The sequence below is a fragment of the Rattus norvegicus genome, chromosome 9 (genome assembly GCF_021556685.1).
Source record: "Rattus norvegicus strain SHRSP/BbbUtx chromosome 9, alternate assembly SHRSP_T2T, whole genome shotgun sequence".
In the NCBI taxonomy this organism is placed as follows: Eukaryota; Metazoa; Chordata; class Mammalia; order Rodentia; family Muridae; genus Rattus; species Rattus norvegicus.
The window spans coordinates 20,773,372-20,796,838 of NC_141542.1; the positions used below are offsets into that span (position 1 = coordinate 20,773,372).

The 23,467-nt window shown below is 42.6% G+C and overlaps 1 protein-coding gene across 3 annotated transcripts; it reads right to left on the bottom strand.

Annotated features, from left to right (window-relative positions):
• Positions 1-183: 183 nt before the first annotated feature.
• LOC148003450 (uncharacterized) lies at positions 184-23,094 on the bottom strand. 3 transcript variants are annotated; one of them, XM_087568682.1, is made up of 7 exons: positions 22,922-23,094; positions 13,112-13,380; positions 8,125-8,256; positions 7,247-7,406; positions 6,130-6,261; positions 5,277-5,460; positions 184-971 (listed from the first exon to the last, which is right to left on the bottom strand). In XM_087568682.1, exons 2-7 carry the CDS (start codon positions 13,200-13,202, stop codon positions 966-968), a joined length of 705 nt encoding a protein of 234 aa, XP_087424808.1. In that variant the 5' UTR covers positions 13,203-13,380; positions 22,922-23,094; the 3' UTR covers positions 184-965. The 3 variants fall into 3 exon arrangements, with proteins under 3 accessions (XP_087424808.1, XP_087424809.1, XP_087424810.1); XM_087568683.1 differs by lacking the exon at positions 13,112-13,380; XM_087568684.1 differs by lacking the exons at positions 8,125-8,256; positions 13,112-13,380.
• Between the last annotated feature and the right edge of the window lie 373 nt (positions 23,095-23,467).

Here is a 23,467-nt window from a genome sequence, read left to right on the forward strand (position 1 = left end):
TTCACAGAGTTTGGAACACAGTGAACAGTGACTGTATAATTGCCTTTGAATCTCAGTCTGACTGGGAAGTGATTTTGATGCCCAGTCCCCATGAGAATGCACAGATCCATCCCTCCCTGATAGCTGTGGGACTTCAGATGTTGACACTAATGATCAATAAAGAAGGTTCTTAAGAGTGAAGAGTTTGAGATTACTCTTTTTTTCACCAGGATACATCCAATTTACATGATAGTAACCAGATGCAGGTTGTCAATATATACAGTCTATATCCTTATCAAAATAGAAAAGCAAATGAACAAAACAACAACACATAAATAACAAAACTTCAAATGAATAGGAGGAAAACCAAATAACCAAAATAATCAAAACTCAGCCACACTTTAAATAGAGGAGCTGCGCTAAGCATTGTTTGCTGCTCCTTCTGCAGAATAGATTTATAGCCTGTGTCTTTCCTTGGAGACACAGTAGACAAGCAGTTACTGGTGGTAATAATCTTTCCAAGAGGAGTGGAAGTAGGTCTGTTTTGTTGGAGTGGGGGTATTAAGGACAAAGCCATCCAATACTGAGTAGAAATGATATTACAGACTTTATCTCAAAGTCTTTCCAATGTTGTGAACTGATCTCCATGAAACTCTTCTGGATGACCCACCAGGACAAGTACACATTTACACGTGCACAGTCTTTCTGGATGACCAGCAGCTCTTGATTGATGTACATCAGCACTTCTCTGAGTCCCTCCAAAAGTTTACACTTGCTGGAGGGTGGGGAGGTGAAAGTACGGCCTATTCAATCCAAAGAAATAAAACTAAAGGAGGAAAATGCAGTCCACAATTGCTATGGACATTACAGATGAGATGCAATAGTGGTGTATTTGCTGTGCACACTTAGTTCTCCTCCTGTAGCACTTCTCTCCAAGGGAGATCTTGCCCTGGTTTGTGTCTTGTTCGAGTTTCTCCTGGAGAATTTCAGACCTAGCAGAGCAAAGGAATAAAGGTTTAGTGAGTGGTTGTCAATTCAGCTCTCCCTCTTTTTTTTTTTTTTATTAACTTGAGTATTTCTTGTATAATTTTCGAGTGTTATTCCCTTTCCCGGTTTCCGGGCAAACATCCCCCTCCCCCCTCCCCTTCCTTATTGGTGTTCCCCTCCCAACCCTCCCCCCATTGCTGCCCTCCCCCCCACAGTCTAGTTCACTGGGGGTTCAGTCTTTCAACTCTCCCTCTTACATCAGCTCTATTCAGTTGGACAATCCAGCATGACCTGTCAGCTGAGGTCAGTCCCTGCATCCCCAAGTGTCATAGAGTACCTGCTCTTGGATTTGTATCTCAGCTTTTAAAACTGCTAGAATTTGAACTGTGGACTATACACTGTATTGGAATTTAGAGAAAAATGAGCGTATTTTTCCACTGGTCCAGATATATTATGTTGAATAATAACATTGTACCTATGTCTGAATCTGAGTTCAAGAGAGGGATGAGCAACCTACATTACCATGTGGATGCCTTCTGGAGAAGATGCCTAGAATTGAGGTGAAAGTTCTGATTATGTTTGCAGTGAAGGAACCTGCCTAGGTTCCATTTTAAGCACTGTACCTGCAAATGCACAGAGAAGCCATCTCACATCAAATCCATGGGAATTGCATGGATCCTGTAATCACTGAGAATGTGCTCCATGCAAATCTTCCCAGCGTACACACGGACATTAAAGGTGATTGTGATGTAGAAACAGAACAGCACCCCTGTAAGTCTATGGCTAGTGTAAGGCAATTTGTGAGAGGACAGAAGAGAAAATGTCCTCAGATCTTTCCGGAGAGATCACAGGAAGAAAGGAGTAGAACATAGCAAGAAATCCAGAGGATCATATATATTGTTTCATGGGCAAAATTCACATGAACTGTACCAGAACTATACTCTGAGTAGCTCTTTAGCTGCCTGAGGCTGAAATCCATGTAGGTGGTCATTCACCCAAAACGGGTACTTATTTAGGGAAAGGATATTCAAATGGCTTCTTCCAGCCTGTGTTCCTACCTGAACATTAATGCTTAATGTAAAGACTCCCCAGTATACGCTGGAGGCATAAAACAAATGTTGAGTGGGATATGTACATAGTGAATAGAGCCTATAGACAGCTCAGTCAGTGATGTGCTGTCCTCTCATAAACTGACATAGACTCAGGGTTCTTTCCCTATTACCAATCTTGCTTTGCAAGTTCCCAGGGCTGTGTAGATCAGTCTTGTTCCCCAGCAAAGGATCATATGTTGGTGGTAGACTAGACTTGTTCTTGTTCACTGTTTCAGACTTTCCAAAAAGTGTGCAGCTTCTTCTAATCTGAGCTGTCTTTACCATAGCCTGAGTGACTTCATGCCCAAAGCTAGAATCATAGGAAATCTCCATAACCAGGATCCAAATCAACAATTTTTCTCCCCGTAATGTGATTGTGCCACAGATATTTTGAGTAAGTACGTAAAAGCTTGCATGGATTTTCTCAGACTGAATCAGAATCTATGGAAGGGCTCCACCCTATGGTACACTTTTACTCCTTGCCTGATGGATGTCTGGATAGATTCTCCTTCAAGGTTACTCTGGGACCACTACAACACTGATGCTCCCTAGTTGCAATGGCAACACCTACTCCTTGTTGTGGAATCACTGGGTTAACTAAACCTGTTCCACTTTCTGAACATGGCTTCTCATAGGGCTACCTGTTCTTAAACTCCCAGAACCATCTGAAATTCATCATTTCTCCTAACTCCATTGAGGCTGAAATTAAGGGAGAGAAAATGATGTTGATTGACAGCACTTGCAGAATGCTACACAGATAACAGAGGGGAGCGCTTTAGATTATCTGTGCACCAAAGGGGCTCCTGACACTGCCCTGTTCTTGCACCACAGCATAGCTATGGGGCTTTTGCTGGATGACAATACAACTCCAAGCAACTCAAATTCTCAATGAATAAAATCCAAGCCAAACTCCCAGCGGAAGCTGTAGTGTGCCAAGGTAGCTGGAGAGAAATGGTAGCAGGCCATGTGGAAAGCAACCTTGGAGGAGACACAGTGAGTGACACACCCTTCCAGTGGGCTTTCACCATTCACAAAGAACAGAGAAGCCGCATAAACTCATGGATTTTAGAGAGAAGCCCCCCTTACCTCCCTGTACTCCTTTCCTTTGATGTGCTCCAAAGGATTTCAATGCAGACCAGTAGTTTTGCCCCTAATCACTTGAAAATCTAACTTTACAGGTGTTTTTGTGTCCTCTTTTTGGGGGGCTGCATTTCTTTTTTTTGGGGGGGGGGGGCTGCATTTCTACAGGACTTTATTGTCCTTCTTTTACACCATAACTAAAAGGGACCTGCAAGCTCCAGGCCTGTACCATTTGTTACCACTGTGAAACACGACTCACTTGAACATATTTCCCACTCCTCCCCCAGACTTCACGAGATAATTCTGTTACGGTATTTTTGAAAACAGAATAAATTAATACCTTAAGTGTCCTTTTGCTGTACAGAGCTGGATGGAGATGCCAAATGACTGGGCAGCTGTATTTCATGTTTCATGGATGTAAAGTGAACTCTTAGAGTACTTTTCTCATGAAACTTGGAAATAGAGGGAAACACATTCACTACTGCAAACACAAACACACACAAACACACAGAAATACACAGATACTCACTTGCACGCACAAATGAAAACTTTGATCTTGTGCAGCACATTTCCTGTTGAGTGAGGAATTAGTGGGAGCTATGCTGTGTACAAGTCTCTTAGACTCAAGCAGGCTGTGCTGCCCTGGCCTGTACTCATTTCCACTTCAGGAAACCTTTCTATGCAGATACTTGTTGGTTTTACAAGTAAGTTACATGTTCTGCACAGATAGCCTAAACAATACAACATCAAATTCCCAAGAGAGAGATTCTAGGAAAAGACTCCATCAAGCTCTATGTTGACTCATCATAGGCCCCTCACTAAAACTACCCTGTTTCCTTCATAGAAGACCTTGGAACCATCAGAGAAGACAGGGACTCATGGTCATTTACCAGGAACTTTTCATCACATTAGAGTTCATGTGATGTTAAAACAACCTCAATGTCAGTCAGAAGGAGGCTAAAGAAATAACATACCCTGACTTTTCTGAAATGCAGCACTGTGTACAGTATTGAGAGGGAATCTATCCTTAAAGAATGCCATGCCCATGATATAGTCAGCAAAGCAATGTCAGCAGAGGGATGCACTCTAGGATTCCATGCAAGATCATGGTGAAGCCAATAAGACAATCCAGAATCTTCCCGGGGGATACCTCTGTTCAGGTAAAGTGAAGAAATCTAATCCTTATTTTGAAAATAGTTGAATGGTTTAAGAATGTGTTGAGACAAATAAGAGACAGGGCTCCACCTGGAACTGGACCGGTGATGCAAAGACTGCTGGACAGCACAAAAAAAGGAAGCTTCATGTTTGTTGAGAGACCTAGGCTTAAAGGACGAAGTTGGATAATGACTGGACAAAACTGCATGTCATGAACTGGCCTCCCCGCAGGCTCCCTAAGATGCAGATCAGCACAGCAATGCACCTTTCTTGGTGAGAATTGGGGGTATATACGGATAACTTTGTTCTTGAAGTCTCAAATCTCTCATGCCAACCCTCAGCCTTTGAGAAACCTTTTCCACATCCTTGTTCTTCTATCCAGCTTCAGATTGTAAGGCCCACATACGAACTCTCCAGGAGCACTCAAATAAGACAGGACTGACATGCTGCTCCTCAGGCTCTGTAGTTACCCAAGATCTATGAAGCATGAAGTCACCATTTTCATATACAGGGACATGAGGGGAGGAAGAACAAAAGCCACCACAAATGACAATGAGAACCATTTCTTTGGCATTTCCACCAGGCTCTCCTCCTCGAAAACTACTTACTTCCTGGAGTCTCACAAGATCCCTGTAATGAAAATGAGCTCCAGGCTTTTGCTTCATCCCTCAAAGCCCTGTTCTAGTCTAAAGAGGGGCTCCCACATAGCACCCTCCACACACATGGCATGTAGTGCTGTGATATGTGATCAACCCATCTCCCTTAATAAACTGCAGATTCTCAAAGAGCAGGAGCATTCGCTTTCCAAACATGCAGTTTCCTGAAGAGGGGCTATCTCCACAGAAAGCCTTGTAAACCATCACATGAATGAACACTTGGATGAGACCTAGGTCAGGACATGGATCAGTCAATAGACAGTTACATTGGTTTGTCTATGTTTATGGAAAGACCTGAGGACAACCTGACCTGGAGGCCTAATCCTACCTGCTGTTCCTTTGCACTGGGGACACAGATGTTCATTCCGGCCTCTTCACAGAGCCTCTTTGCCTCCACACAGGATGCTGGCCGTTCAGTCTGCTCCACCAGCAGTTCTCTGTTCTCATTCAGCAAAATCTGTATATTGTTCTTCAATTGAGTTTGTTCACGCAGAAGCTGGGAGTGCCTGATGCTGAATCACAAACAAAAAATGGTAAACCCAGCCAGCTTCTATTTGCCTGTCACTCTTGCAAGTCAAATCATCCCTTCAAGGAATCCCTCATCCCCAGACATCCCCAGAACAGAGCCACACTATACAAGTTAGCACCAATTAGAGGAGGTCAAATCCAGAATCCACATTCAACATGAATCAAAGTACTTCTGATAATCCTGACACTAAGACGGTTTATATAAATCCAGGAAGAAGAAATGGTCCATATGGGTGCTTATATGTCCATGATATGCTAAAACCATCTTCACGTAGTGGGGAAATCCCCTCTGAGGGGTAATTGAAGTCCCAATAGCTATACAATCTTTCCATGTGTTTCTCATGGATCACAGATCTTTAAATCTTCTGTCAGAGTCCTAGAGATTCAGAGTTGATTGATATTCCCATCATGGTACAAAACTTTCTATCTAGAGGATCCTTAATGGGGAAAATAACAATTGGAGGGTCTTCTATAGCCTTCACATGTAGGACAACTGAGTCCAAGAGCTACAAACATAAGACCCTTGCCAGGAGGCAGGCTTCTTGTTAAAAGTCAGACACTACAGAACCAGTGCCCTGACTTTGGTTCAATGTCATACAGGACAGGAGCATTCCCTGCCTAGTGCTGGGTTCTCATCTCTGTCAGCGACTCACCGGTAGGAACTGTTCACTTGTATGAGCTCCTTGTACCTCTCCATGGCCTCACTTATTGAACTGGTCATCATTTGCATAGCCATCATTCTCATCTCATGTTCGGATTGAAGTATTGGCAATTCGACATCCAGCCTGTTGTGGGGCATGGCCCAAGAAAAAAATAACCATCTGAACTCATGATTTCAAAATTAAGTGAATTGTAAATTAAAAAAACCCAATAAAAAATTGAAATTTAAGAAATGTGGGGGGAGGGAAGAATGTGGCAAACACAAAGACCAGAGCAAAAACACAACAGTGAGACTCCAACAATTCTTTCAAGGAAATATTTCTACGCAAATCAGCAAAGAGTTATTTTGAAATATGGACATTTTCTAAGACTGTGGAGATATGGTTCCCCCAAGACCAACTGTACTGCAGTGGCTTGGGTCTAACAGATAGTTGTCATGATATTTCTTTTGTTTTGAAAACAGGGATTCTCAAACCTTGTTCCTATTGTTCCATGAATTCTCAGAGGGAATAACTACTTTGACAGGGTAGAGGATTTGTAACCCCTCCTTCCCTCAGGAGGGTCCTATCTACCACCTAAGTAAACAGAAGATGCAAAGTGCTCAGTTGATCCATGTGGGCATCCCCACTATCATGACCTGCAAACTGTCCATCAGACATATCCTAAGATCCCATGAAACTCCTCAGACTCCCTGACCGAGAGCTTAATACCCACAAACACTTTCACATACTTACATACCAATCAATATGCAAACACAAGCAGAATCCCAACTACATGCATGGAGGTGCCATAGAATCAGTGTATAATGAAAAAAATTAGAGGAAAAGAGGGATGACGTGCAGGCATTTCATCCCCTCACTTAGAGGCAGCAAGTGTGACCAGGTCCTTCCAGCTGCTGACAGAACCAATGCTAATCCAAGGAGCTCAGGGTCAAGTACAAAAGAGGTTGACCCTAAACACACAGGACCTAGCTTGTCTCACAAGCAAATGCCTTCCAAATCTCCTTAAAATCCAGGATGAGAGGTAAACCTCTCTTGTGCTAAGAGGAAATCTTGGGTTAGCAGAGAGAAAGCACAAGACAGTGAACAGGTTACTGGCCATAATGACTACCTGTGGTCCCAATTATCATAGATATAAAGGTCCAGGATTTGATAAAATTCATCCCTCTCGAATTGACACTTCTGGATTTCAAATTTAAGTTCCTCCAGTTCCTTTAAACACTCCTCTTGCTTACTGATGACATTTTGGGATGATGCCTTCCTACCAAAACCTGTAAATAGATAAACCCAAGTGAATTTGCATATTTGGTGGCCCATGGGCAGAAAAGATCATTCTGAATCCGAAAAGGAGGTGAGGAAGGGGAAATGGTAGAGACTGGGTGAATCCCTTAAAGAGCAGAAAAGCTTTCTTAAAGGTGGATTCTTAAGCTATGTCCCTCTTCCCAACCTCTAATGCCATACACGTGCCACATTCACTATTACAGGACCCCTCACCCTGAATAGTATAACCTGACTGAGACATAAACATCTGGGATAATATTATCTCATATCAGATGTGGTGCAATTAATCCTGGAGTTCATAATGCTTAGCTCCATCAAGCTCTAATCATCTGTGTTCCAGCCCAAAGTGTCTGAGAACTCAATTCATTTCTCGGGGTGCATCCTTCCTTGTTCTCACCATCAGAGACTTATGTAAACTACAGTAATCTAGAGGAAGAAATGCTTCAACTCCCAACCATGGATGGTCACATTTTTAATCTCACTGTGCCTCCTCCTGCCATTCATTGACACTCACAATTAAAAAGCTTCCAGAAAAGAAACTGAAGGCTTACCACTTTCTGGCTTTCTCTCAAATTAAAGATCAGGAACTCCTGACTCTTGGTTTGCCTTTGAGAAATCCCAAGGCTCCTGCTTGTAAGGCCTAATCTTAGAAGGCACATCTCAAACATACCTCCTTGAGGATGTTCCCCAACTCTGCCCAGGACTCACCAAGCCTTCCCCAGAATGATTTCCTTCCTTCCAAGGAAGATGAGAGGAGGTCATCTTCCTTCAGCCTTGGTGTGGTCTCTCCTTGATCAACACTTTCCTTCTGAAATAGCCTGAGCGGCTGGTGAAACATGCCTGTTTGTGAACCCAAAGGGAACTGAAGGAATAACCCAAAGGCAGTTGGTGTCACCACAACACTGGTGACATCACAGAAGATTCTAGGGATCTCTTAGATACAATAGATTGTCCAGTGAAGGGCTTACTGATGATGCCACTGGGAAGTTCTATGACCTACCTGCTAACTAGCTCTCCAAAAATTGATCAATTTCTGTGCGGACCCTTTCCTCCAGTCTCTCATACATCACTGGGAATAGCATTTGGCAACCTCTATTGCTAAGCTAGATGTTTCTCTGTGCATCATTAGAACTCATCAGTGCTTTTGCTGGGGAGGGCTGCTTACAACCTGAATGAGAGAACAGATTTTTCTTAGCACCCAAATCTCTAGGGACCAAGGAAGAGGGAGTTTTTTCTTAAAAGTAAATCTACTACTCGAGACAATGCATGTGACACACATTTCGATTCCTAAGGTTTTCCTTTTTATGGAGGCCAATATGTTTCTTCTAGACCTCTGAGTGTATAAAACCTGGAAATATTTGCTTACTGTGCAGTCCTTGACAGTTGACATTGTTTTTATTTACATATCCATGTATTTCACAAAATCAATGGTCTATTATCTTATTTTTTTAGAATAAAAACTCCTTTTTTCTTGAAACATAGGGATCAACTACAGGGCATATATAAAATAATAAATTTCTGTACCTTTTATATATTAAGTTGGACATCCTCCCTTTCTCAAATATAACAAGACAGTGAAATCGGACATCAGTGAGCAAACGTCAACCTGGACCTTGTGTTACCACATTGTAACCACATAGCCATCCCTTCTCCAATATCGTTCTTCCTGAATTTCCAAGTCCAATCCTGAGGATATTTGGGGCTACACGCTGATCTTTTACTCAGAGCAAACATAAAACTCAGGCGGATGGGCAGGGAGTGGAATGGCCTAAGGTTAGGCTAAAGCTCAATTTTAATGGGTCCATAAGTTCAGGAGGGAGTCCATTCTGCATTGTCATCTGTGGCTTCTGTGTCCTTATCCTGGGTGTGCTGACTCTGTGATATGATGCCACCTCACCTCACAGATGTCAGGGTGAAAATCATGTATGAGTTTTCTGGGAAGAACTCTGCCTTTTACTACCATCTGGAGTTATACAACATCACTATGCACAGCTCAGAAGAGAGGGGTGGAGATTGTGGAGGCCTTAGAAGTTGAGGATCTTTTCTGATTAAGGCACATATTTTTTCCTATGTAATTTTTCCCTTGCTCTTTCACTAATGATGGTTGACTTCATTCCTGGCCTGAAGTCAACTGGATTCCAAGGTTTGGGATTAGGGAAGCCCCTCTTTTTGAGATGACAGGCCCAGCAAGGGATCCCACTGCATACAGGTTCCTATTCCCAAGGAAGTTGTTGCTGCAGAATCACAGCATGGGGGCAGCAGCACAGGACATCTCCCACCTCTCTCTCCTGCACCTGCAGCACTTTTAATAAGGCTGTTTGTTTGTTTGTTTGTTTGCTTTTATTTGGAAATACCTACAAAGCTGGTCAAAATTAATACGTGCCTTAAATTCCAGCACCCACAAAGTATTGTTGTTTTTGCTTTTGTTTTTGTTTTATTTCATTTCATTATTTCTGTAATTGTTGTTAGGATTCTTATTGTTTTCTTTGGTAATTCCATCTAGATATTCAATTTGTACATAGAATGTAAAGCCATGCTCTGCATGGTCCTGTTATTCATGTTAAGGATTTTTTCTTACCACCAACACCACAGATGCACACAATATTTACTTTCAAATCAGGAAAACAGGCATACAGAAGAGAGCTATGTTGTTTGGTCTCAGGTAACCAACCAATCAGGAGTGTAGGATGGCTTCCCTATGTTTTGGATCAGGTAAACTTCTGTTATTGAGATGAAAGGCCTCTGCTGAAGCCTCCAGTTGAGTAACAGAGAGCCTGGAAAGACTGAAAGAGTGGTTGTACCTTGAAGGTGAACCCTTCAGTGCCTCTGCAGCCTGAGGCAGAGTTCTACTGGGAACAGAAGAGCACTTGGCCAGAGATCATAGGGGACTGCATTTTGGTTGAGCCCTGAGACCTGGATGAGCAGAGGCCTCCATAGTCCTGATAAAGGGAAGCAGAGCCACATAGATGTGAGGGAACAATGGATCTTTGATCTGCCTGTTCTCTTCTACATTAATCTTTGCTGTATACATAGTATATGTAAATGAGTGTAGATGTTAAAGCATGTGCAAGTGTAAACAGAGTAGAGTTAGTTCAGCAATACATCATGTCCCATTTTGTTAAAGACCTTTATTTTATTTCTATTTATATTTTTTTTTCTTGACTACTGATACCTGATTACTCTCCCACAATCCTTCCCCAATTCTCCTGGCACAGTCTTCTCTGAGTGTATGAGGGCCAACTGTCTCAGTACCTCCCTTCTTTTACCAAAGCCTTTCCTGGTGGCATTCGTGAGGATGCTGGTTTTGAATGCCTTGGACTTGGCTTTCTTCATGCTCCAGTTCGCTGGTTTGGGAAGTTGGTGAAGAACTGTCTGTGAACTTGGTACTTCATCCAGATGGTACATAGAGGCAATGGTTTTGTCAATGGGTCCATAAGTTCAGGAGGGTGTCCATTTGGCATTGTGATATGTGGATTCTGTCTTCTTATCCTAGGTGTTATAATTCCACCTGAATGTGTGCTATAATGCCACCCAACCTCACAGATGTAAGAGTGAAAATCATGTTTGACCTTTCTGGGAAGAACTCTGCCTTTTACTACCATCTGGAGTTATACATCACTATGCAAAGCTCAGAAGAGAGGGGTGCAGATGTGCGGGCCTTAGAAGTTGAGGATCTTTTCTACTGATTAAGCCACTTCTTTTTCCTATGTAATTTTTCCCTTGCTCTTTTACTAATGGTGGCTGACTTCTTTCCTAGCCTGAGGTAAACTGGAGTCCAATCTTTTGGATTACCGAACCTTCTAATTTTGAGATGACAGGCCCACCAAGGGTCCTACTGCATACAGAAGGTATGAGTAAGTCTCAGGGGCTGGAGTAAGTTAAAAACGTCTGTGACAACAAAGAACTGATTAAGAAAACAAGAGACCAGCTGCTCATCAAGATCACAGTTGTATGATAGTAAGAAAATGTGAATAGGCGTCAGGTGAGAAGATAAATTAATTAGGAGGTCATAGGCCTAGAAGGGTTATCCTTTGCTCTCAGTGGAGCTGCCATTCTTTCTGTCATTCCTCACCCTCTGCCACAGGACCAGAGACTTCCCAAAACAACTGGCTGGCCTTGCCAAAGACCTGGCAGGGTCTCCCTGTAGAATAAGACACTTAAGAGTCCTTGAGGACTCACCAAGAGGTCTCCTCCACACAGGTTCCTTGTTGTCAAAGGGAAATGTTCCTGCAGAATCCTGCCATGGCAGCAGGAATTTCAACCTGGCTGCTCTTGGTCCAGCTCACTGGGTGCAGGCCTGAGGCCCAGGGGTATCTGGGGAAAGAAGCAGCACACACTACCTCACAGCTCTCTCTTTGTTGGATGCAACTGCTAGGACTGTGATAGGATTTTTGTTTCTTGTGTGTTTATTAGAAATACCTACAAAGCTGATTAAAGTTGCAACATGCCTTCATACCCAGAGTGCAGAATGTTTTTACATCGTTGTTGTTCCTGTTTTATGTTTGGATTTTGTTTTTTAATCCCCTCAGGAAATTTCCCTGTGCTTAGAATGTTAAGCACATGCTCAGGAGGGATCGATTATTCAAGTTCGGCAAAGCTTTTGTTCACACCATCACTCCACAGACGATGCCATTACTTACTTTGAAATAAGAAAACAGTCATGGAGAAGTAAATTAACCTGTAAGCTATCACAGAAGAAACACATCACGATTGTGGAATGGCACCCCAGTATTTTGTATTTCCTAAGTTATTTTTATTTTAAACTTTTTTATTGGATTTTTTTGGGTACATTTCATCTTTTTTAAATCCTTAAAGGTATCTTTTATTCCTCTCCTCCCATTTACAAGGTGGAATTTCACCTGTGATTGTTAGTCCAGATAGTTTGGTCAATGGCTTAGATATCACCCTGGCCTAGTTTCCTTGGCATAAGCTGAGTTAGAAGCAGACTCAAAGGTTCAGGACCAACAAATAATGAATTCCACTACATCTGGATCCCCAGCCTCACAGCCAGGAAGGGACTGTATTTCCATTCACTATTTAAAAAAAAGATGCAGTTCATTAACATGTAAAAAATTTCTCAAGTATATTAAAGTGTTTACCATGGTCATACAGTTTTTCAAATACCTGGCATTCATCTTTTTCCAAAACCTAAAATATCTTTCTTATTCACATTTTTTGATTATTTTTTGGTATTAGTATCATTTTTTTAAATTTCAGTTTTTTAAATAGATATATGTTTTATTCAAATGTTATTCCCTTTCCCAGCTTTTGTTCCATAAGCCCCCCTGCCGTGCCCTCTCCCATATGTATGGTCCCCCAATCCACGCCACTTAGAAACCCCTTCCCGGACATTTCCCTGCACCCAGGGTCCAACCTTGTTAAGAAAAAGGGCTTCCCCTTCCACAGGTGCCCCAACAAGGCTATTCTCTCCTACATAAGCAGTTGGACCCCTGGGTCAGTCCACGTATAGTCTTTTGCTAGTGGTTTATTTGGTTGGCATTGCTGTTCTTATGGGGTTGCAAGCCCTTCAGCTCTTTGAATCCTTCTTCTAATTCCAATAAAGGGCGTCCTGTTCTCAGTTCATTAGTTTACTGCTAGCAATGACCTCTTTATTTGACATGCTCTGGATGTGTCTTTCAGGGGAGATGCAAATTTGGTCCCTTTCAGTAAGCACATTTAGCTTCATCAATCTTACCTAGTTTTGGTGGCTGTATATATATGGGCCACATGTGGGGCAGGCTCTGAATGGCTGTTCCTTTGCTCTCTGCTTTAGATTTGGCCTCCATATCCCCTCCTATGGATATTTTTGTTCCCCATTTTAAGAAGGAGTGGGAGCATCTGCACTTTGGTCATCCTTCTTCTTGAGTTTCCTGAGATCTGTAGATTGCATCTTGGGTAATTTGAGGTTTTGGTCAATATCCACTTATCAATGAGTGCATATTGTCAATGAGGGGTGCTGAGTACCTGGAAGAGAATGAGGGACAAGAGATGTGATGAAGGACTCCAAGACAAGAGTCTGATCAAGGCGACAATTTTATTTTTCCCCAAGGCTGAATTTGTACCATAAAATGGATAACAGAGAGAGGAGAGAAGTAAGAAACATTTACCCACGCCAAGGACACAATATTCCTGTGGTCAGGGAATCGGCTGATGTTGACAGGTTGTCAGAAAGGTCACAGGTTTGTCATATCTATTAGTCAGCAGGATGTTGGTTTTTCAGAAAGGTTACAGGTCATGACATTGGGTATATTAATGTCAGACGTTATCATATGATTATTCATCTTGACCACCACATTTGTATTAGTCTTCCGCATCTGGCTGGGGATTTTCCATGAACCCAGTCATACTTAATGCTAACCATAATAATAACATCAATAATGGAGGGCTTCAAGGCCATCGCTCCCAACACCATACCAAGTGTGTTTTTCTGTGATTGGATTACCTCACTGTGGATGATATTTTCTAGTTCTTTCCATTTGCCTATGAATTGAACGTAATCATTGTTTTTGATAGCTGAGTGGTACTCCATTGTGCAGATGTACCACATTTTTCGAATAAATTCCTCTGCTGAAGGGCATCTGGGTTCATTCCAGCTTCTGGCTATTATGAATAAGGCTGCTATGAACATAGTGGATCATATGTGTTATTGTATGTTGGAGCATCTTTTGAGTATATGCCCAGGACTGGTATAGCTGTGTGCTCAGGTAGTGCAATGTCCAAATTTCCAGGAACGTTCAGACTGATTTCCAGAGTTCTTGTACCAGTTTGCAATCCCAGCAACAATGGACGAGTGTTCCTCTTTCTCCACATCCTCGCCAGCATCTGTTGTCACCTGAGTTTTTGATCTTAGACATCCTGACTGGTGTGAGGCGGATTCTTAGGGTTGCTTTGATTTGCATTTCCCTGATGACTAAGGATATTGAGCATTTCTTTAGGTGCTTTTCAGCTATTCTATATTCCTCAGCTGAGAATGTTTTCTTTAGCTCCAAACCCCATTTATTAACAGGGGTGTTTGGCTCTCTGTACTCTAACTTCTTCTGTTTTGTGTATACTTTGGATATAAGCCCTCCATCAGATGCAGGACTGGTAAAGATTTTTTCCCTATCTGTGGGTTGCCGTTTTGTCCTAATGACACTGTCCTTTGCCTTACAGAAGCTTTTCAGTTTTATGAGGTCCCATTTGTCGATTCTCAATCTTAAAGCATAAGCCACTTGTATTTTGTTCAGGAAATTTTCCTTAGTGCTCATGTCTTCAAGACTCTTCCCTACTTTTTTTCTATTAATTTTAGTGTATCTGGTTTGATGTGGAGGCCCTTGATCCACTTGGACTTAAGCTTTGTACAGGGTAATAAGAATGGGTCAACTTGCATTCTTCTACATGTTGACCTCCAGTTGAATCAGCACCATTTGTTAAAAATACTATCTTTCTTCCATTGGATGTTTTACCTCCTTTGACAAAGATCAAATGACCATAGGTGTGTGGGTTCTTTTCTGTGTCTTCAATTATGTTCCACTGATCTGCCTGTCTGTATGCCAATACCATACAAACTATTGCTCTGTAATACTGCTTGAGGTCAGAGATGGTGATTCCCCCAGAAGTTCTTTTATTGTTGAGTATAGTTTTGCTATCCTGGGTTTTATGTTCTACCAAATGACAGCAAATTGCACTTTCTACCTTTATAAAGAATTGAGTAGGAATGTTATTGGTGATGGCATTGAATCTGTAGATTGCCTTTAGCAAAATGGTCATTTTTTACCATTTTCATCCTGCCAATCTATGAGCATGGGAGATCTTTCAATCTTCTGAGACCTCTTCAACTTCTTCAGAGATTTGAAGTTCTTGTCATACATATTTTTTACTTGCTTGGTTCAAGTAACAGCAAGTTATTTTATATTATTTGGGACTATTGTGAAGGGTGTCATTTCCCTAATTTCTTTCTCAGCCTGTTTACCCTTTGAGTAGAGGAAGACTACTGAATTGTTTGGGTTAATTTGAAACTCGGACAGTTTGCTGAAGTTGTTAATCAGGTTAAGTAGTTCTCTGGTAGAATTTTGGTGTTGTTTAAGTAGACTATCATATCATCTTCAAATATTAGTGTTTTGACTTCATCCCTTCTAATTTTTCCCCTTTGACCTACTTTCATTGTTTGATTGCTATGGCTAGGACGTTAAGTACCATATTGTACTTAAGTAGGGAAAGAGTGGGCAGCCTTGTCTAGTCCCTGATTTTAGTGGGATTCCTTCAATACTCTAAGTTTAGTTTGATGTTAGGTACAGGTTTGATGTATTTTGCATTTTCCTATATTTAGATTCAGGCCTTCAATTCCTGATCTTTCCAGGACTTTATTAATGAAAGGGTAATGAATTTTGTCAAATGATTTCTCAGCATCTAATGAAATGATCATGTGGTTTTGACTTTGTTTATATGATGAATTTCGTTGATGGACTTCCGTATATTAAACCATGCCTGCATCCTTGCCATGAGGCCTACTTGACCATGATGGATGATTGTTTGGATGTGTTCTTGGATTCAGTTTGCAAGAATTTTATTGAGCATTTTGATCAATATTCATAAATAAAATAGGTCTGAATTTCTCTATCTTTGTTGTATCTTTGTGTGGTTTAGGTATAAGAGTAATTGTGGCTTCATAGAAGGAGTTTGGTAGTGCTCTGTCTGTTTCTATTTTGCGGAATAGTTTGGACAGTATTGGTATGAAGTTTTCTATGAAGGTCTGATAGAATTCTGCACTAAATCCATCTGGTCCTGGGCTCTTTTTGGATGGGAGATGTTTAATAACAGTTTCTATCTCTTTATGAGTATGGGGTTGTTTCGATGGTTTATTTGTTCCTGATTTAACTGTGGTACCTGGTATCTATATAGAAAATTGTCCATTTCCTCCACATTTTCCAGTTTTGTTGAATATATGTTTTTGTAGTAGGATCTGATGATCTTTTTAATTTCTTCAGATTTTGTTGTTATGTCTCCCTTTTATTTCTGATTTTATTAATTTGGATATACTCTCTGTGACCTCTGGTTAATATGGCTAAGCGTTTATGTATCTTGTTGATTTTCTCAAAGAACCAGCTCGTGGGTTTGCTGATTCTTTTGATGCTCGGTTTTGTTTCTTCTTGTTTGATTTCAGCCCTGAATTTGATTATTTCCTGCCTTCTACACATCTAGGGCTTATTTAATTTTTTCTAGAGCTTTTAGGTGTGCTGTCAAGCTGCTGATATTTGCTCTCTCTTGTTTCTTTTTGCAGGCATACAGAGCTAGGCGTTTTCCTCTTAGCGCTTCTTTTATTGTGTCCCATAAGTTTGGGTATGTTGTATCTTAATTTTCATTAAATTCTAAGAAGTCTTTAATTTCTTTCTTATGTCTCCAATGACCAAGTTGTCATTGACTTCAACTTCCATGTATATGTGGGCTTTCTGTCCTATTTGTTGTTATTGATCAGCAGCCTTAGTCCGTGGTTTTTTGATACGAGGCATGGGATTATTTCTATCTTCCTGTACCTGTTGAGGCTTGTTTTGTGACCGATTATATGGTCAATTTTGGAGAAGGTACCATGAGATGCTAATAAGAAGGTATATCCTTTGGTTTTAGCGTGGTGGGTTCTATAAATATATGTTAAATCCATTTGTTTCATAACCTGTTAGTCTTTCTGTGTCTCTGTTTAATTTCTGTTTCCCTGATCTGTCCATTGATGAAAGTGGCGTGTTTAAATCTACTACTATTATTGTTCGTGGTGCAATGTATGATTTTTTTGAGCTTTAGAAAGGTTTCTTATTGTTTAGGGACACAACTGCTATATACTTGACAAATATAGCAATCAACCAGAATATCCGTAGAAAGCATGTGACTGTTGGCCACATGAGGATGAGTTTCTTTCAAAGATCATCATGATTTTTGGTAAGATCTTCCCTGTAATTGGTGGCATGGCTTCCCACAAACATGGTCCAGTTGTCTAGAATCTCCTCCTTGGTCAGCATCTCATCCTTGTTCTTATCTGACTCATACACCAGATGCTGGGCCTCAGCCTGTGCATGGTCATAGTCCTGAGGGAGGATCCAATGGTGAATCTCATCCTAATCCAGTTTCCCATCCTTGTTCAGATCTGGGAAATCATTGAACTGCTCCCCAGACAAAACCCAGTCTGTCTCAGGGCAATTGTCCTCGTGAGAAAAGATGTCCACAATGTACTCATCCTGGTCCACAAAACCATCCCTGTTCTTGTTGATATTCTCCAGTGTTTCCAGAACTACAAACTCCTTCATATGTTCTAAATCCTCTTAGTGCACAAAAGCAATGAACCAGTCCTGAGTAGCTGTCAGGTGACCGTCAAGGCCTTAAAACTCCTCTCATCTCGTGGAGGCAACTTTTTAAACTTGTGATGATCAGAGCTATCTTAGAATTCAGCAAGGTTTCCCAGGTAGTAGCCATAGGTAGCCTGCTTGTATTCTTCCCAGGAGATTTTTCATCTATGTCCCTATCATAATCCTTCCAGAGTTTAGCCACATTTTAGTTGATGTATCTTTTCTGTACCTGTTTGATCCAAACTTTCAGGTCCTCAGTAGTAACAAGGCTGCCTTCATCACTGTCGATTGGATCAACAATTTTCCCCAGCCTCTCCTGCTCTCGTTCAGGATTAGCTATCAAAGGTCTTGGAGTCCTCCTTGCCCAGGAAGACCTCAGGATCATACAGGAAGCTGTGCTTATTCTCTGGTGGCCATTCGCCCTGCTCTGAATCAGGACAAACCATGTGCTCCTTGCTCATCATGCTCTTGGCCATGAACGCCAGGACCAGTGCCAGCAGCAGCCCATGGAGAGTCCCAGGCTGACACCATGTACCACAGTCTCGATCAAAGGGAGGCAGCAGGGAAGTAGGGGCTCAGAGCAGCTTATCCGCTGTCCCTTCCCCAGAGAGGCTTTTGTTATATTTCAAATGTTATCCGTTTTCCTGGTTTCCACAAAACCCCTTATAAAACCCCCTCCCCCTTCTACTGTGAGGGTGTTACCACACCCACCCAAACACCCAGGCCTATCTGCCTCCCTGTTCTGGTTTCCCCTACACTGGGGCATCAAGCCTTGACAAGACCAAGGGCTTCTCCTCCCATTTGTGCCCAAGAAGGCCATCCTCTTCTACATATGCAGCTGTAGCCATGGGTCTGCCCATGTGTACTCTTTGGATGGTGCTTTAAGTCCTGGGAGCTCTGGGTGTTTCTTAGTGTTGTTCTTATGGGGCTGTAAACCCCTTCAGCTCCCTCAATCCTTTCTCTTACTCCTCCATTGGGGACCCTGCTCTCAGCTGAATGGTTGGCTGCAAGTATCTGCCTCTGTATTTGTCATGCTCTTTACCCCACTCTTTTGAGCAGATCACCACAGAGCAACGAAGATGTATTGTCTTGGCGTGATGATGTACAGACAAATAGATGATTTCTTAATTCTTATGATGGTTCTATAAGAATTCCTAAAATTAGATTAGTAATTTTAAGCTCCTTTATAATGGGACAGCTATTATGTTTTCTCTGGTAATCAAAATTGCATTGAGAACTCTGCCATTCTTAAAGTGTTATGAGTGAATTGCTTCTGCAATACCAAGCAGGCATCTACAAGTTAGAGCCCATCCTAAGAGGGTACAAACCAATTAACCAAAGTTCATAAATAGAGAACTAATGATTTACTATAGGTGCAAGGACTTTACGTTAATAATTGACTGGATTTGCCTATAGGCAATTTCACTTATTCTTTTCTCATAAAAATTACAGCTTTTAACTCTCCATGAACATGCAAAGCCAGTGACAGATGGTGACGGTTTATCCTGATGATTACTCTTGATGGATATGAATGTAAACATTCTCTGTCATAAACTCATTATCCAACTTATGATTTGAATTCCTGTGCAAACTTGTGGTGAACTTTTCACCATGTGATGCTGTGTTCAGAAAGATATACAAATATTGAGGACAAAGAGAGAGAAAGCTTTTTAGACAGAACTGAACTGAAGAGAACAGAACTCAAGAAGAACTTAGAAGTAAAGGCCTAGCGTTGAGAGTAAGGCATTGAGAGTAAGGAAATTATTGTGTCATAAGAGCAAGAGGAAAGGAGATAAGAAGAGAGCAAGGAGAACCTTATAAGTCAACCTTTATGGAGGCAAACCTTTGTAGAAATTTTAGGAAAACGGAAGAACTTATAAATAAAGGTTAAAATCACTGCTCTTCAGTCTTCAGCCTGGCTCACTGGCTAGCCTGTGCTCTTCAGTCAGGCTCACTGGCTAGCCTCTGCTCTTCAGCCTGGCTCACTGGCTAGCCTCTGCTCTTCAGTCAGGCTCACTGGCTAGCCTGTGCTCTTCAGCCTGGCTCACTGGCTAGCCTGTGCTCTTCAGTCAGGCTCACTGGCTAGCCTCTGCTCTTCAGTCAGGCTCACTGTCTACCATGTGCTCTTCAGTCAGGTTCCCTGGCTAGCCTCTGCTCTTCAGTCAGGCTCACTGGCTAGCCTCTGCTCTTCAGTCAGGCTCACTGGCTAGCCTCTGCTCTTCAGTTAGGCTCACTGACTAGCTCTGCTCTTCAGTCAGGCTCACTGGTTAGCCTCTGCTCTTCAGCCTGGCTCACTGGCTAGCCTCTGCTCTTCAGTCAGACTCACTGGCTAGCCTGTGCTCTTCAGCCTGGCTCACTGCCTAGACTCTGCTTTTCAGCTGGGCTCACTGGCTAGCATCTGCTCTTCAGTCAGGCTCACTGGCTAGCCTCTGCTCTTCAGTCAGACTCACTGGCTAGCCTCTGCTCTTCAGCTAGGCTCACTGGCTAGCCTCTGCTCTTCAGCTAGGCTCACTGGCTGGCCTCTCCTCTTCAGCTAGGCTCACTGGCTAGCCTCTGCTCTTCAGCTAGGCTCACTGGCTAGCCTCTGCTCTTCAGCTAGGCTCACTGGCCAGACTCTGCTTCTCAGCTGGGCTCACTGGCCTATGGGGCCCTAGCACATCGCTTAACCATCTGCTCATGACTGCCTGACCACACTGACCACCTGACCGGTCGCCCTGACTTCTTAAAGTCATTCCCTAGAAAGAGCACAAGAAACCAAAGAGAAACACCACAGCAAACTTTTCCCATGGGCTCTGCTTTAACCTTCAGTGCTTTCATTACTTTCTTTAAAAGAGTGAAATATAATTTCGGCTATTCATATGGCCAAGAGAGCTGTGCAGTAGTCATTGCTTTAGGGAATTTGGTGCTAAATCAAAAGATTCCTTTATTCTATCACGATGTTATCTGAATGCTGTAAGATGTATGTTTAGAAAACACAACACCAAATTCCTAAAATCTAGATGTTTTAAGACATCAGCTCATGGAGAAACATAACTGCTTCCTATCTAGACTGGGCTTTTTTGCTATACTGCAGGTACAATCAATTTTCCACACTACTTCCATGATTTTCAAGAATGATTAAGAGAAAAATAAGTTGAACATAATGGCCAGAAAGGGGGTTCTGTCAAGTTGTCTTATGTGGGACAAGATACCAAAGTATGATGGTAAACCTAAAACCACCTGTTCCCAAAACTAACAGAACTTACAGAAAATACATACTTTCTTATCATTCCTCCTCCCCAATGATCAGTGATTTAATGAGCACCTACTACGATCCTAGCACTGTGCATCTAAGTGTGTAATGGTGAATAAAAAACTTAATAAAAAGACTCATTAAGGAATAAAGAAAAATGAAACATAACTTTGAAACTCAGAATTCAATATAAGCAAAACCACCATTTCTTCAACTGGTGATTTCTGAAAACTTCATCATTTTTTCCATGGGCTTCTATAATAATGATACTGAGTCTTGATTTGGTAAATCACAAAAAGCAAGTCACACTTCTTTCTTGGCTCCCACAACTGTCAAAGGGAACAACACTGTCGCTGTCCATTGTGCTTCCCTATCAATCCTGCTATGGATGGTAATGAATTCCAGTCTTTTCAATGTGAAAACAGGCAACCACTTGAGGGGAAAGGTTATTACAATTACCCAAACCCGTATATTCTCTAAAATTTTCACATAGCATTTTACTGATATCACAATGTAAATTCACCACAAATGTTTAACCAATGAAAATATTGAATAGCTCTGCAAATAGGAGCGATAATCATATATACTTGAAAACAACTATCATGGAAACAAACGACGTAATAGGAGAAAAGATACATCACGAAAAGCTACACAAGCAGCAAAAAAGACACTACATTTCTTGGTTTAAAAGTTAGGAGATACACTTGATCTTTAAAGACAGACAATGTACTTGATCTTTAATCCCTTTAACTGTGCCCTGTCCACATAGAAACTGCAGTAGATGACAATCTTTTGTTAGATTTATTTATTTATATGTGAGACAATGCATCTGTCTTCAGACACACCAGAAGAGGGCATCAGTACTCCTTACAGACGGTTGTGAGCCACCATGTGGTTGCTGGCATTTGAATTCAGGACCTCTGGAAGAACACTTGGTGCTCTTACCCACTGAGCCATCTCTCCAGCCCTCACAACGGCCTCTTACACAGCATCACAGTGGTCTATTTCACTAGATGGCTCCAGGGTGATAACAGAGAAACTTTCACAGTTCCTGAGCACTGCTGAGTTCAAACACCACCAGTGCCCACTCTGTGCTGTTGGCACATTCTGACCTTCTCCTAAGGGTTGTCAGCCACAAAAGGGACGGGTTAGCCCCAGACAGCATTCACTGCCCAATCCTAAAAACCCCCTCGATTCTGAAAAAGCCACAATCCATGCTTGCTCCATATTTGAGGAAGCCAAATGGTTGATCTGGCTCAAGGCTCTACTTTTCTTAGCTCATCAACATTCTTTTTCCACTTCTTGTCACAAGAAGTACGTTTTTATGCTGCAACTACACTGCAATGTGTGAAGGAAACCACCATAAACTCTGGGTGCCACCTCTTGAAATTTAAAATTCACAAAACAATTCATGGCTTTCTAATCAGCACCATGGACAATAAACAAAAACAAGCAAAACCATTCCAAAGGAACTTGCTGATCTGGGGGCCTGCTCATAGCAGGCAGGAAAGAATTAAATTAGGCAGAACTGTAATCTGCATAAATTGCCTGAGGTTTCAAGAAAATATATTCCCATGATCCCCATCCTTTAACATACAATAGAAACATTACAGGGAGTGTGCCACCAGGATAAGCTGCCTCTGAAAAGCCTGTCCTGCCCTGGCAGGTACAGGTCATTTAATTCTAAGTCAATCTGGAGAGAGGTGACAGCCCCAAGTTGCTCTGGGGATGTCAGAGCACAGCTCTCATGCACACTCCAGAGCACCTCTACACTCTTTCCCAATGCCATAGGCTTTCCAATCCCTGCTTCAGCTCTCCATACATCCCTGAACCCTCCCTCCCCCTACCCAATGGGCTCACTTTGCATTGCCTCCTTCTGCCACTGCTTTCCCAGAACAGGGGGACCAGGTGGGGGGGGGGGCAGAACCAGTCCAAAGAGGGACGCGGGTCTCCTACCTACCTTGATTCTGCTGCTCTGGGGCTGCAGCCCGCCCTGCTTGCTACTTGCTGCTTGCTGTTCCTGGGGACCAGACCGGTGGTTGGGCTAGGGGTCCCCACGAGCTCCATGCCTCAAGGTCCCCTGGCAGGGCTGGCCTGGGCTTCTTCCTTGGACACTGCGAGGCTGTAGTCTCTGTTGGAAACCCCGCCGCTGTCATAGGGCGCCCTCCCGTGGCCGAGATGATGCCCAACGCCGCTAAGGCCCCCTTCCCTGGCCGCTTCTTCTGCTTTTTCTTTTCTTTTTTTCTTTCTCTTTTTGCTGGCGATGTGGCGCCTGCGAAGAGCTCGCCTCCAGGAAGGAGGACATCGTGCAGGCAGAATCACCTCTGGGGCCTGCCGGGGTCGGAGAGGGAGAGAGAGGAGTCAGCTTGGGCGGAGGCGCCCTGGCTGCCGGCGCCTGCGGAGGGAAAACCTGTCCAGGCACACGCGCTGCTGCGGGCGCCAAATATAACGCTAGCGCCCCGCCCCCTCAGGCCCTGCGCTCACCCACGAACTCCGCGTGCCCTGA

What these genes read in the sequence shown, in the direction of transcription:
- LOC148003450 (XM_087568682.1), bottom strand. Translation starts at nt 13,202, where the DNA reads ATGGAGGCCAAATCTAAAGCAGAGAGCAAAGGAACAGCCATTCAGAGC. An exon ending in TATACAGCCACCAAAACTAG is followed by an intron (nt 8,257 to 13,111) that starts GTAAGATTGATG and finishes GTTCACAAACAG; the next exon opens with GCATGTTTCACCAGCCGCTC. An exon ending in TATGATAATTGGGACCACAG is followed by an intron (nt 6,262 to 7,246) that starts GTAGTCATTATG and finishes GCCCCACAACAG; the next exon opens with GCTGGATGTCGAATTGCCAA.